This window comes from Acromyrmex echinatior, chromosome 1 (genome assembly GCF_024713525.1).
Source record: "Acromyrmex echinatior isolate Ae372 chromosome 1, ASM2471352v2, whole genome shotgun sequence".
Taxonomy (NCBI): Eukaryota; Metazoa; Arthropoda; class Insecta; order Hymenoptera; family Formicidae; genus Acromyrmex; species Acromyrmex echinatior.
In genome coordinates, this window is record NC_141852.1 from 4,776,284 (window position 1) to 4,791,947 (window position 15,664).

At 32.4% G+C, this 15,664-nt stretch overlaps 2 protein-coding genes across 2 annotated transcripts; both read right to left on the reverse strand.

Moving 5' to 3' along the window:
- Window positions 1-825: 825 nt before the first annotated feature.
- Window positions 826-7,772, reverse strand: LOC105151764 (uncharacterized). Its single transcript, XM_011065660.2, has 3 exons — window positions 4,109-7,772; window positions 2,394-3,578; window positions 826-1,296 (listed from the first exon to the last, which is right to left on the reverse strand). The coding sequence occupies exons 1-3, from the start codon at window positions 5,900-5,902 to the stop codon at window positions 844-846; spliced, it is 3,432 nt and encodes a 1,143-aa protein (XP_011063962.2). The 5' UTR covers window positions 5,903-7,772; the 3' UTR covers window positions 826-843.
- Window positions 7,773-8,200: 428 nt separating this feature from the next.
- Window positions 8,201-12,501, reverse strand: LOC147910872 (uncharacterized). The gene has a single exon (XM_087412368.1). The coding sequence runs from the start codon at window positions 11,729-11,731 to the stop codon at window positions 8,201-8,203; it is 3,531 nt and encodes a 1,176-aa protein (XP_087268494.1). The 5' UTR covers window positions 11,732-12,501.
- Window positions 12,502-15,664: the final 3,163 nt, after the last annotated feature.

Genomic DNA, 15,664 nt, shown 5'->3' on the forward strand with positions numbered 1-15,664 from the left:
TTTCATAAATCTAAAGTTTCTTTATAAAAGTAAACTTTCTTTATCTTCTTTATCAATTTTTGTGTGAATGTAATTTTTTTTAACTTTAAGTAGTTGTTTTATTTTAAAAAAAAGATATGATAAATGTATTCAATTTTTTTCAATTATATTCATCAATATCCTTTTTGTCCAAAGTAATTTAGAAATTAATGAGATTTAAAAATGAGGTTTAGAAATAAAAAGGTAGCATATTGCATAAACAACAATAAAATATAAATTAATGAAGATAATTGTGATAAACTTATCGTCCTTGATTGTGTGGGAATTTGTTACTTGGTCATAAATAAATTTTTATACCGTTAACAATTGTTTAATAATCTACATACTTTAATTAATTATTAATTTTATATATATACTCGTATAAAGTTGCGTGTCACATGGTACATATATTATATATCATTCCTACAAGTCAGGTGTAATTTATGCGTGATTTTTACATGTATATAAAAAGATAATGATTTTATAATTGATGGAAAAATATCTGTTCTCTATTTACTCAGTTATTATTTTTAATTTAAGTCGTAGTTTTCCAAGAGATAAAATAACAAAGTTCTTAGTAGATTTTTAAATAAATCGATTTTGCATAATATTGATATGTATGAGGTCAGAATAATCAATCTTACTTTTTCCTCCGCTGTCTTTACGGTAGAATTTCGAAGAAAAACGTTTAACTTCTATTTATGCTTTTAATGAATTTTTTATTCGTAAAATTCCATGTCGCTCTTGATTATTCTCATTCTGTATCGGTTGTTATATTCCTATTTCGCTATAGATTCAAAATCTCAGTTTCGATTGGTTTTTTTTTTATTTTTTGGGTAGACGATGTTGATAACTAGCATAACTTTTCTGAGACATTTCCGCGACGCTCTTGTCGAAATCTACACGACCTTGCTCCCTGATGAAACCACGTTCGCTGATTTTTTCGAGCAATTCTATTCTAGGTGGAGGCTCGTTACTGGTAAAGTCTATTGGTCTTGGATAACGACTACTTGCGGTAATCAAATCTGTGATGGAAATTTGCATCTTATACGGATCTGTCAAAGAATCAGATTCTAATAAATCATCCTTTATCTCGACAGAATCCAAGGGTAGCTTAGGTCTTTTCCGGGAACGTGCTTGACCGAGATTTATACGCCACTTGGTGCTCACGAGCGCATTGTTCGCATTTTCGGGATTCAATACACATTCCGCACGGCAAAGTTGTAAACTTTCCAGCTGCGAATCTCTGGCAATACCCTCGGCAAGGCGCTGACCATACTGCACAGTTGAAAAATTTATATTAAAACTTAACACATTTCACGTGTCCACTCAAATTTTTGTATTAATTTATTGCAACATGAATATAAAGAGAAGTAACTATTAGAAAGTAAATATTATATAAAAAAATTTATACAAAAATGTAATACTAACGCAATTTATAAACAAATTATAGAAGCATATTTTTCAGTAAAATTGACATTTATGATAAATAGATTAAATTAATATGTATATTTTAATCATTTCTGTTAGAACTTTAAATACATTACTTTTATGTTATTTGTTCATTTACTTATAAATTACATTATTTTGACACTAAGAGATATTAAATATTAATTTAATATAAAATATTTACATAACATAAAAAAATTATAGTATTTAAATAGATAAATGATTTAAAATATATAAGTTAGTAGGTGGAGTGTTCAAAACACTCCAAAAATAATTTTAATTTTGTAGTTATATTTCCTATTATATTATGTTAAAAAAAATTTGCATTAGTTATATCCTTAGGAGATACAGGTAAAAATAATGAACTTTAAGACTTCTAGCCTAAATTTTAGCCAATAATTTTTTTTCTAACATTTTCTATTTTTCTTTTTTAAAATAAAGTTTTAAACAAAACTATATTTGAAGTGCTGCGATTACTTCACCTGCCCACTTCACTTAAAGCTTAAATTAACACTTGGATATGTCAAAAATTTAATACAAAATTTTAATAAGAACTTGAGTGAATCAGGTTGAATAACGTAAATTACCTGCAAAACAATGTTAAAATATTATTTTAAAGACCGCGATATGAAAAACACAAACAATTAAGAATAAGGGCTAATTGGTCAAACTGGAGCTTAATGTTAAAACAATTTGTGTGAAATTATATATCACAATTTCAATCCTGTAAATTACGCGCCGAAATTATTTTCTTGCTTGTCAATTTAATTTGTGATATTACTACTCTAATTCTAATTGCGTTTCAAAATTGAAAATAATTTCGGCGCTCAGGCTTACAAGATTACAATTGTGATATAAATTCACACGAATTGTTTTCAACATTGAAATCCAGCTTGACCGCTTAACAAATACAAAATATTTTTTACTATGTGTAAGTAAGAATCCTCATCAGGTACTATGACCGCTCCCGGAATAGGTATGGCGGGGTCGATTTTTCCAGGAACTTTTTGTACAGATATCGGCAGGATCTTTCTTCTCGTGGTACATAGATCCGTTTCAAAGTCTTCTCGGTCGAACGCGAGGTTTAACGGCGTGACGTATACGTTAAGTCTCTGATTGGTGTTAAACATCTTTGTGATCGCGTATATTAGAACGTTCATATTTTTGCAACGTAGAACATAGATCGCGCCACGATTTCTCGAAAATAATGGCGGACCAATCCAGCAAGGATCGGCAATATAATAAGCGTCTTTAGCCGCCAAAGCTGCCAAGGCGATCCTATTGCACTCGATGATAACATTACGCGCCTCTTCAAAGGCGAAGTTCAGCGCGTCGGTTAATGTTAAGCTATTCTGTTCGCCATACAGAATCCCGCACACACTGGTACCGAAATCAACGGTCCATGAGTGTGGAAATATCTTGAAGGAAGTTTGCAAGCCAAACCTGTTATCAGACTTCGAGCAGTGCATTAAATTCTTCAAACTTTCCGTGTAGTAAGCATCTCCGCAAATAACGGCCGAGTCCAGGATGGCCGGACTCCATCGCGAAGGATGACAAAGATTTCGCATAGCCAAGATAGCTACGCATATAGCGACGCAATTTTTTCCGGCTCGTTCACCGAACCGACAATCATAAGCGCCGATCGTGCCCCAGATGGAATAAATTAGACCGATCACCTCGATCGCATAGTTGTTCCAAAATTGCCGATTGATCTTTGACTTATCGCCGTACTTTGCTTTCTTACGCGATCTCATAATTGAATGCGTGAAGTTCCAGTGATAGTCCAAATAGAGCCACATTGGATCTTCCTGAAACTTCTCAAACGGCGGCGCATTGATGGAATTTACATGAATTCTGTGGAGGAAGAATCCAGTCGTGCCTTCGTACTGATTGAGGCACATGTGTTTCACCATTTGATGTACGGAGGAGAAGATGCAGAGACAGGCGTTGCCGTTGGCACAAATCTTTCTGCCATTCGTATCACATTGATAGGGATCCAAATAATAATAGCAGTTGGTCGCTCTCGAGTACCAAAAGCCGTAGCAGCAATTTGTAAAGTGCAGTATACCACTCGTGTGCATCTTAAAATAATATTTTAGATGGCGTTTCACCTAAAACCATTGATATAATGTAAGTAATGTTTATATATAAAATAAAATTATGTATTAAGAACTAGAATTCTAGCTTCAATAAATTTTAAATACAATCTAAATTATTTTTAAACTAATTACACTAACTAACATTTCATTTTTCTTATATTACATTGATTTAATAAGATGTTTTTTATAGTATTTTTTTACACTGATTCAAAATCTATATTTACTGAATTTATTAAAAAGACAGGATTTTTTAGTTTTAAACAGATTATAATAATTAATAAATATAAATATGTATAAAAATAAATAAAAATTGTTTTTTAATTTAATTTTTTGAATAAATAGAGCTGTACGAGACAGAATATATTAAATAATATAATTATAGTAAAATAAATTGACATAAAATGATAAGTACATTTAAAAAATGAATTATTATGCTAGGTAAGATTATATAAAGTAAAATAGAAGTATTATTCCATTTTTACAAAAAAAAAAGATAAGAAAACAGAGGAAGGATAATTTTCTTTCTTGTTTTCGACGCTCACTTGTACGTAAAAATCGTTTCTGCCATTGTGAGAATTCGTCGTCAACACAACTAAGGGTAACGCGCAATCACGAAGATCAAAGAACCTGTTCATCAGCGGAACATTTCGCAAGATATGCTCCGCATGAAATTTTGATTCAGCAGGAAATCCTCTGTATAAATTTTCCGCCACTTCGAGAATTCTATCGATCATACCAGGAAGTGGGGACTGAACGATATCTCTCTTTATCACAACAGCCAGTAATCCGACGAAATAGCAACGTTTCATCCGTGGCTCCAGTAGACTGTCGCGATTGCGAAGAGCTACCGTTCCAAGTATGAAGATCGGTTTCGGTGCGAAGTCGATTGGTTTGAAGATCGCTTTGACGTCGTAAGAATCCCGAAACTCTTTCCGATAAATCTCTGGTAGAGACGCCGTCGTTACTCTCGGCTCATGAAGACCTTTGACATCGCTGAAATCTGGTGCCATTTTCAGAGCGTGGGATATGGTAATCGTTCTTACGGTAAATTTAATCGTCTGCGGCATGTTGATCACTTTAACGATCAGCTTAAGAAACTCGTCAAAACTGCTGGTCGCGATTATTCTCAGGTTTTTCGTCCCCGTGACTGTCCACCAGGCAAAGTAATTCTTACCGCATTTCATGACACCTATGTGAGCGAAATGGCAGACAATGATCGCGCCAGTGTAGATCGCTGTTTCGAATATTTTCTCCAGGGTCATTGAGAGATTCCATCCCTCCGTGGCGTATAAGAACCCATAGTGTAGCGGCGTAAATACTGCCCGAAACATGTAATTTGCTATTTCGAATTCTGGTAATACTGCGTCGGTCATATCACTCACGGAAGTGTCCTCATTAGCCAACACGCTGTCGTAGGCGTAATCGATGGCAGCCTCGATTAAACCATCAATAGTGCGTTCCGACCAAGAGGTTGGATCGTGAATCAACGACCACGCCATGATACAAAGATCGATTGGGATCTGGATGGACGAGTCGTTATGAAATATTCTCTCGGATGGTATCGTTCTCACCTTTGCCATTTTCTTATCATCTAGAAATAGCTCGAACGGTGCTAATATAGGCGTCGTAATGTCATTCTCCAAAACAACTTCCTCGAGCATCGAGGCCTCGTAATGCCGCATCGGTGTAAAACCGCCTATCGCGACGTCACAATGCGGATCCAGTTCTGGACCCGCAGTAACCCACTCGGCTAACTCGATCAGAGACACTTCCAACTTGACATCCTGTTTTTCTTCGCTAGAAATCAACTCTTTCGTCACCTCTTCTAATTTTGAGCGACGCTTGATATCTTTTCTTCGTTTCCGTTTTTTCATTTCTGCGTAAGTGATTGATATGCTATAGATACGAAAAGGTTTTCTTGCAGTTTCACCAGCATTTTCTTTAATTCTGTCGAGCATGGACTTTAGATTACGAAATCTCATGAGACAGCAATAGCCTTTCTCATTGGCCTTTCCTTTCTCGTCGCAAGGATAAGGATCAAAGAGATAGTATTTATCGTCCGTTATCCAAAATGCATAGGCGCAATTTGCTAACACCAATATACCAGTTTGATTGTTTCCTAAAAATTTACTGATTACCGCGTCAAGCTCGTCGGGCGGAGAATTAGCATAAATGATTTCTTTCAGAATAATGTTGAAACTTGTATCCTGAAGGATTATTTTATCAAATGTTCTATATCCATTGTATCGCAGTTTGCCGATTTGTTGATTGATGTTATTGGTGGAAAAGATCAAATAATCTAGAATATTGTCGCAAAAGCGATCTGCATTTAGCATGTCTTTAGCCAAAATGCATAATATAGCCGAAATAAAGCAAGGTTTGAAGTGAGAAGATTCTATTTTTGTACGATTCAATAAACTCTGGTTGCCTTGTATTATCTCTGTATCTTCATCCACGACCTTTAAATAATATGCAGATTAATTGCATGCTAAATAATCTTATCAAATAAATTATATAAAAATTGAGGAAAATGATGACAGATATAAATTAGTTTATAAAACTCTGAACTATATGATGTACATATAACATTAAATAATATTGCATTGTTTCAACAATATAACTCAAAAATAAAGATTTTGAAAAAATAATTTTTAAATATTTTAAATTATTAAAACTTTGTAATATTAATTTTGAAATACAATTTTCATAAACAATTGATTATAAGAGAATAAAAGTGTTTTTTCAAAGTATGCTTTTTTCTCTTTTTATTCTCTTTTTATAAGAAATTTTAAAAAATGACAATTTTTTAGTTATGTTATTATTGTAATGTGTCATATAGTTTGTATATTATTAGTATGCAACAATTCTAAAATATCTAAATCTATATTACAAAATTACTTTGAAACTAATAATTTTCGATGACGGAAGGTCTATTTTCTTATCGAAGCATTCTGCTTTAATTATCATTTTCTTCCTCTTTTTCGCCTTATTACCATTTATCTTGTTTAATGGCTGAAAAGAAATTTAAATTAAAAAAAGCTTCCGTAAAAATAAAAAAAAGTAAGTAGTGATAGTTATCTATCCAAATGAAGAAGAACGGATAATTTTTATGTCTACGTATTTTTACGTATTAGTATGTATATATGTTTTTCCTTTCTTAATGTTCCTATTCTTTTTTTACAAACAACTAAAAAGTGATAATTTTTTAGTTAAGTATTGTAATTAGTAAGCGATATATCTATTTTGTAACGCAGCAATTCTAAAATATCTAATATGAAATTATACTTTAAGACCAATAATTTCTAATGATGAAAGATTTATTTTTTTATTAATGTATTTCTCTTTAATCATCATTTTCTTTTTCTCTTTTATTTTATCATCATTTTTTTTTACCAATGGCTGAATGAAAAAGAAATTTATATCAAAAAAATTTCTATAAAAGTAAAACAAATAGTAATAATGTCTACAGTAAGAAAAAGTTAACTTGACTGCATTTAGTTCGTAATGATTATTTAGTTCAAGTATTTGTATATTTAGATTAAATATACGTGAGTGTGTCAATAAAATCTTGTAATTTAAAACATGTTATTTGTTTAAATTAACAAATATTTGCTTAACAGCCTACGACCGCTGCGTTTAATCAAATTAATTAATATTATTTTTAATCAATAGCTTTTTTATCAATGTATATAAATGAAAAAAAAAAACATAATAATTTTGGAACCATTTTTATCTAAATATGCTTTTCAGGTATACTTTTTTTCTTTATATGTTCCTATGTGTTTTTACAAGCGACTAAAAGAATAAGAATAACAAGTAAGCGATATATTTTGCACATTATTAGTAACGCATCAATTCTAAAATATCTAATACTATCTAATTTTTAAATTATATTTTGAAACCAATAACTTCTGATAACACGAAAGACCTACTTTCTTATCGAAGTATTTCGCATTAATTATCGTCTTCTTCGTCTTTTTTGTTTTAACATCATTCTTGTCTAATGGCTAAATAGAAAGAAAGTTTAGATTAAAGAAAATTTTCATAAAAGTAAAAATCAAATAGTAATAATATCTACTATGATAAAAAAGAAAGAATAAAAAAGAACGTGATATAATTTTGCAATCTTTTTTGTCTCTTACACTTATGTAATAATATATAAGCTTGCCATGATAAACATTGTATCAAAATTATAAAATTACTGTATTTTACTGTATAAATAAGTTATAACTGATATGTTCTATCTTATATTAATATTTTTTATGAAGAATGCTACTGCAGAGCAGAGAAAAACGACTAAATTAAAACATTGTATGTCCATTATACAATTTGTATCTTTACTTGGATTTAAATATTTTGACTAGATTTAGTTAGATTTTGATTAATTATTAATTTTTATTTAGACTTACAATGTTTTGAAATTTTAATACCTTTAATATTTTTTTTTAATTAGATCTAATTAAAATTTTTTTGCAGAAACTAATTGCTCTTTAATATAACAATTTCTTTCTAGAATTTTTGAAGTGATAATTTTTAAGAAAATAAGTTTTTATTTCTCCTGAAAAATTAAAAAAATTTACGACGTTTTGTTTTGGCACGTCTTGCACTTTTTATTAATAATAATATATATATTATTATTTTTTTTTATTAAATATATGTATATTCAATATTATATATTCTTCTATTATATTTTTATAATTATTAAAAAATGAATTAACCTGCAGAGACAAATCAAGTTGAAATTTCAGAAATTTTAACTTGAATAGAAGTTTTTCCACATCGGTCTTTTCGACAGTAGGTGCTATTTCCTCAGTTTTCAACACTCTCTTTCGCTCATCAGGATATGTTAGATGCTTTATCACTAAAACGGGAGTCTTAATTATCGGTCCACGTGGTATCAGTTCTGGTCTCATATAAGACACTCTCGGTAATTTCTCTAGCGTCTTATCTTTTTCCCTTTTCTTCAGCTTTTCTCGCTCAAGATATTTCTCGTCAATTGCTTTATCAATTTCTTTGTCCTGAATGTAACTCTCGTCGATAGCTCTTAAAGGCACCATGCGGATAGGCGGCAATCTCGAGTACAAATACTTCCTAAGGGATAGTTTAATCATCTTTGAAGGTTTCGTGTCCCGAAGCAACGGCACGATCGTGGCTAATGTAGAGTCCATACGATCCACATCACCCTTCTTGATTTCCAATCTCGAATCGATCGAGAATCTCGATACGAGAGATGGGATCGACTTGTTGGCTAATTTTGCTTTCAGCAAAATGCGAAGCGTTCCCCTTGGTGGCATCACGTATGGCGGTGGATGATCATACTTCATCTTTTCCATTATTACCTCTTCGGGTAAGCTTTTTAACTCTTCTTCAGTCGGATCTTGGATCTTCACTGTAGAAGTCAAGAGAGCCAAGTTTAGGCGATAAGGTGCATCAGGCTGCACGGATTCCTTGATGAATAATGTAGGATCATCTAAGAGAAATTCATCTAATTCTTTTTCTTCCATTTTTTCTTTGTCCTCTTCCTCTTCCTCTTCCTCTTCTTCCTCTTCTTCTTCTTCCTCTTCCTCCTCCTCCTCTTCCTCCTCCTCTTCCTCTTCTTCTTCTTCCTCTTCCTCTTCTTCTTCCTCCTCTACTACATCCTTTTTATCAACAAGTTCCTTTATCACTTCAACATCCAATTTCTTTTCTTCAAGTTCTAACAAATCATCATCAGTAATTGGAAGAAACTTTGTTTGGAATTTTTCTGTTTTCTCATCCGGTATTACGATTTCCACAGGCGACTTGTACTTTCCTGGTTCTATAGCGTCCAGAGCTACGAAATGAAGTGAGAAACGCGGATTGTTGTATTCTAAGATGCCATAAAGCAGTTTGATCAACTCATTGAAACGATCTGTTACACTGAAGCTAGCTACATATGGCCAAGCACGCCATCCCTCTTGATCACTACCATAAGGATTAAAGAGGAAGAATTTTCCATCCTCCTTCCAAATGGCATACATCAATCTATTGTTTTCCAATATCATTTCGGAATATCGTTCAAAGTAACGCTCGAGAGCCTCCGCGAGATTAGCCAAAGGATTCGCATCGCCATTAATGACGTTCATCCTTGTTTTAAAAAAAACGTTATTCTCAGCTAGTTTCAATGTAGGAGGTAAGAGAGAGATATCCAAATGTCTCGGAATACGTGCTACTTTTCGAACAACAGCTTCTTCTTCTTCTTCTTCTTCCTCTTCTTCCTCCTCTTCTTCTTCTTCTTCTTCTTCGGCCTCTTCTTCTTCCTCTTCTTCCTCTTCCTCTTCCTCTTCTTCTTTCAATTTTTTTTCTTTCATTTCTTTTATTTCCGGTCGACCTTGTTGAATCCATGTTATAACTTGTTCGTAAGCCTTATTGCCTACGTTAAGAATATAATTTACGTCTATAGATCGCCAGCGCGTCGGATCCTTTAACTTTCTATATGCCAACACAGTTAAAGCGATTAGTAATCCTTGTCTACCTTGTGATAGCCAATTATACTGGTAGCCCATACATGACTGGGTACCGTGAACAATAAGACAGTGATCGTTCATTAGATTATATCCTCTAACTATCACTTCTTTTTTTTCCTCTTCCTCTTCTTCTTCTTCTTCTTCTTCTTCTTCTTCTTTTACTTCTTCTTCTTCTTCTTTTACTTCTTCTTCTTCTACTTCTTCTTTTTCTTTTACTTCTTCTTCTTTTACTTCTTCTTCTTTTACTTCTTCCTCTTTTTCCTCTTCTTCTTCTTCTTCTTCTTCTTCTTCTTCTATTTCCTTAATTTTTTTAACTTCTTGAGGAATTATAACAGTTTTTGGTTCATCAGCCCTCATCATGTATTGATCTATATCCTGCATAAGCTCTGGATATTGAATAGACACATCAAATTTCTGTGACTCTGGTCGTAAACGTGGTGTCGCATCAATCAAATCAACTTTTATCGTATCCATTGGTACCGGGGGCGGCCTACGGTTTATACCGCTCTCTCGATAAATCACTCTTTCGAATGACTCACTTGGCGTCACTCCAGTCTTGATATAAAGCACCTTGACTCCGTGTATTAGGAAAGGATCGCTTTCCTCATTGCCAATATTCTCCAGCACTATCTCCACCACGTCATTTACGGTGCTATTCATGGTAACGCAAGCAACATCTTTCATAGTATCATGTATTGTGCGTTCTCTATCACTATAAACTATCCTGAAACCCTCATCGTCACAAGCAAATGGATTGAAGAAGTAATACGAGTCACCATCCTTCCAGATCGCGTAAAAGATTTTCTTGATTTCGAGTATTCCGAGTTCTTGCGTCTCAAAGAACTCTTTTATACCAATTTCAATAGAACTCTTCTGCGTTTGACTCGATATTACATTCTCATTTACCTTTACTTTGGCGGAATATACTCCGAGGATAATATCGCTCATTAAATCATCCAAGCGAAGCTCGAATTCGTTGTCGAGTTTCTTCTCCAGAACTCTGATCAGATCGATTAGATAAATATTGGCCTGATTAAAAATCAGATTGATTAAAGCGGTCGTCCACTTATTGGCATTGATCAGTCGAGAATATATCAAGGCTGCCATAGCTATAATCAGATGTCCTTTACCTCGCAGAGCTTCCGGGATGGCGGGATGCGTTAGATGATAAGATCCTTGTACGATAGCTCTATATTTTTCACAAATTTTATAACCGCTCGGTCTTCTTCGTGGCTTCTCAAGTATCTTCGCGGCCTCCTCGACATCTTCTGGTAAAATCATTTCGACATTGCTGATGAATATAGGATAAATTACGAAGGGCTCGTTTTGCACGTTACTCTTCTCAAGAATGATAAACAGTAATCCTATCAAGTCTTTCACTAGAAACAGTTTGGCTGATCCACTGATTCTATCGGCTGCTGGATCGCCGTTTTCTCGTCGCGCCTGACCATCAAATATATAGTAATACTTCGAATTCTTCCAGATCGCTATATTGAGCACCGGTGATGTCAGGATTCCGGCATTGTGTCGCTCAAAAAATAATTCTAATGCTTTTGCCAGATGAAGCTCTATTGGATTGCGCGAACGAAACTTTCCAGCGTATGCCGGATCCTCAATCTTAACTTCCACATTAAATTTTTTCTGAAGAAGAAGAGTTCTTTTTAAGTCGAGGATGGTCATTGTCCGGCGATCGTCCGTGTTCACGTCTTTGTAGGACTCGCAATAAAAAGTGTCGCCATCCTCGACGATTTGATCGATTATCGCTTCGTTCCAACGGCGAGATTTGTGAATTCCGGTCGTGGCAAAAGCTGCAATCGCTATGGCGCCACCCTATTATTAGAGCTGCGAAATGAGAAACTGCAAGGCAATGTTTAATAATATTTATATTTAAAAAATAATTATTTTAATATTGGAATTTTTTTAATTATCAAATTAATTACATCAAAAAGAAATGTATAGAATGCAACATAAACAATTCGCTAATTCCTTGAAAAATGGATGAAAGCAAACAATTCTCCTATGAAAAAAACGTTAAGAAACATTCCTAAAATAAAGTTTGCATTATCAATTAATCGCGATTGTGATTACCTGATAACCTCTAGATAGTGGTGAGAAATATGGCATGTTTGAGTGAATGAGACCAGAACGAACACCATACTTGACGCACAATGGTAATTCCGCTGTAATTTTAGTAAGAGAGTAAGTATCGTTCGGTAAATCGAGCATGTTATTTAAATTTCGATATTCTTCTTGTAGATCCTCATCGAACTCGTCGCTGCTTGGTGCATCATCCTTGATCATATCTTTCGTAATATCTTTCGTAATATCTCCGATTGCATTGATAGTCTCGGCCGAAACTATCTCATTATATTCAGCAAGCTGCTTTATTTTTGTCTTGAATAATTTTGCTTTCTCTTTATTTATATCGAGTGCTGCTTCTTTCTTAAGTTCCATATTTTTGTTTTATATAATTCTTACTAAATTTTCAGAAAATATAATTAATTAAACGTACAGTTATATAACTCTCTACCTACTTTTAAAACCTTAATTAATCAAAAAAAGAGAGCTAACCTGAATTAATAAGCGACATAAGCAATATATGAGACTGTATTTAATCAATAGCTTATAATGTTTACATTTTCTGATATCCAGTAGGTATATAAATTTCTAAAATATTGAGATTAATTAATTATTGTTGAAATTATTTGTTGAAAAATGGACTAGATAAACACGATTAAATTTAAATTTTAAGTTAATTAATTTCAAGTTGGATTAAGTCAAATGAAATTATCAACAGAATAATTCGATCGAGAAAAATGACTATTACGATCATGGTGGAATCATTCCACTATGATTATGATTATAGGTCTGTCCTTTTTGGTTGAACTTTTGCATCAGTTCATCTTTCTTCTTTCCTTTTGAAAAAAAAGAAAAAAGATGAATTAATACAAAAATTCAACTAAAAAAACAGGCTTTATAAATGAATGAATGAATAAAGCTGTACTTTGAATGTTATATAAATATATTATTATTTTTGTAATATTTAATATTTAGTACGTGTACGATCAATTATTTGTGTACGTACTCAGATAATTTAAAGCATCAGGCTAAATTCTTTGGATTAGAATCACCCTAAAGAATGAAAATTGAACCAATTAAGAAAGACTTGTTTAAATCTTTAAAAGTGAGATTTTAATCTTTAGAGTGAGATTCATTCTAAAAGTCTTAGAAAATTACAGAAGCATAAAAATGTCTGAAATTTTAACAAATCACATTAAAATAATACAATAATAGAGTGTGTAATAATTGATTATATTAATGCTAAATGCAATAAAATTCATAAGAAAGATGAGTTGTCGAAGGTTCAACAAAGCTTTAATTATGATGAAACTTTACTTAAGTATATTATATATATTTATTTAAATATTATACATCGATATTAGTATATAAGTATATTATATATATATTAAATATATTATACATATATACTATAGTATATTATACATAAGTATATTATACATATTATATATCGAAATTAAATATTTAATTTATATATGTATATCATATATATTATTTAAAATTTCTCAAATTATTTCCTTTCTTTTTGATTATTTTAATTGAAAATTACAATAAAATTTTTAATACAGAATATTATCGATAAAAAAATGTTTTAATCTGAATGTTTTAAAATGAACAATATTTACATAAATATTATGTAAAATATTGTTCATTTCATGAAATATATGTAGTTTTTAAAAAAAATGTTCCTTCTTAAAAAAAAAGACACTAATGATAATTAAAATGCAATCGTATGCATAAACGATAATTTATATTCGTGAATATTAAGATAATGTCGCGAATTAAAAATATATTAGGTGTTGGAATTAATTCGTAGCGTTTTTTTAATGAAAGAATGTTATTTATTTCACATGAGCATTAAAAAATACATTAATGAAAGTACTTCCCATCACTTTCTACTACTTTTGACCATCTTTCGGGCAGTGAATGAATACCGCGTCGGAAGAACTGTTCATCTTTAGATGAAATCCAGGAATCGAACCATTTTGTACAATCTTCGTAAGATGTGAACTTCTGCTCGCACAAGCTATGAGCTAATGATCGAAACAAGTGGTAGTCGCTAGGTGCAATATCAGGAGAATACGGCGGGTGCGGTAGCACTTCCCATTTAAGTGTTTCCAGGTATGTTTTTACCGGTTTTGCAACGTGTGGGCGAGCATTGTCGTGCAGCAAGATGACTTTATCGTGTCTTTCGAAGTATTCCGACCGTTTTTGCTTCAATGCACGGCTCAAGCGCATCAGTTGCCGTCGGTAGAGATCTCCAGTAACGGTTTCATGCGGTTTTAGCAGTTCGTAGTATATGACACCCTTCTGATCCCACCAAATACAGAGCAGGAGCTTTGAGCCATGGATATTGGGCTTTGCCACTGATGTTGATGGTTCGCCGGGCTTAACCCATGACTTTCTGCGCTTTGGATTGTCATAATGGATCCACTTTTCGTCACCGGTAACAATCCGATGCAAAAAACCTTTTCTTTTCTGCCGTTGAAGCAGCAGTTCGCACGTGAGAAAACGTCTCTCCCTTATAATAATCCCTTGGTTTCAATTCATATGGGACCCAATGTCCTTCCTTCTGGATCATGCCCAAACTTTTAAGACGTTTTCCTATTGTTGAGAAGTCAACTTCCAATGACGTAGATAATTCTTTAAGTGTTTGACATGAGTTTTCATTGAGCAGTGCCTGCAAATCGTTATCTTCAAATTTTTTCGGCTGACCAGGTCGCTCCTTGTCATCCAAGTCGAAATCACCAGCTTTAAAACGTGCAAACCACTTCCTACACGTTTGCTCAGCCAGAGCATGTTCACTATACACATCCACTAAAATACGATGAGCTTCAGCTGCACTTTTGTTCATATTAAAGTAATGAAGCAAAACTCCCCGCAAAAACACTTTATCTGGCACAAATTTTGACATATTCAATGAATTATACAGTATTGTTATTTATGATTTCAAGAAAGGTTATGTACGGCAAATGACGTCCTATGATAGATGTTTACAATGTATACAGAACTATAGGTAACAACGAAATAGTGTACTGCTTGTGCCATCTCTTGTAAAACGCTACGAATTAATTCCAACACCTAATAGTTATAAAAATGTCAACCATAAATAGCAAATCTATAAATAAAAAACGTCTACTATGTAAAATAAAATGAATATTTTTATTGCATTAAAAACTGAAGAAAATAGAACAATTTGTGAGTTATAAACGTTTAATACATATAATACTTTTTAATACTTCAAATACTTTTTAATACTATTTTAATACTTCAAATTATAAAATGTTTACTGAATAAAATATTTTTTTCAAATATCTTAAGATATTTATAAAATTTCTTAATTATTTTAATTCTAGAAATGAAATTATTATTTATTTTATTTATTGTGTCACATATTCTTATAATTAAAAATAAAACTCACTTGTTTCTTGATTATATTGGGTTATATTGGATTATATTGGATTATATTGATGGTCAACACCATCTAGTGACAAAAAACTGCGGATACTTTTTAGATGACCCAATATATTTTTT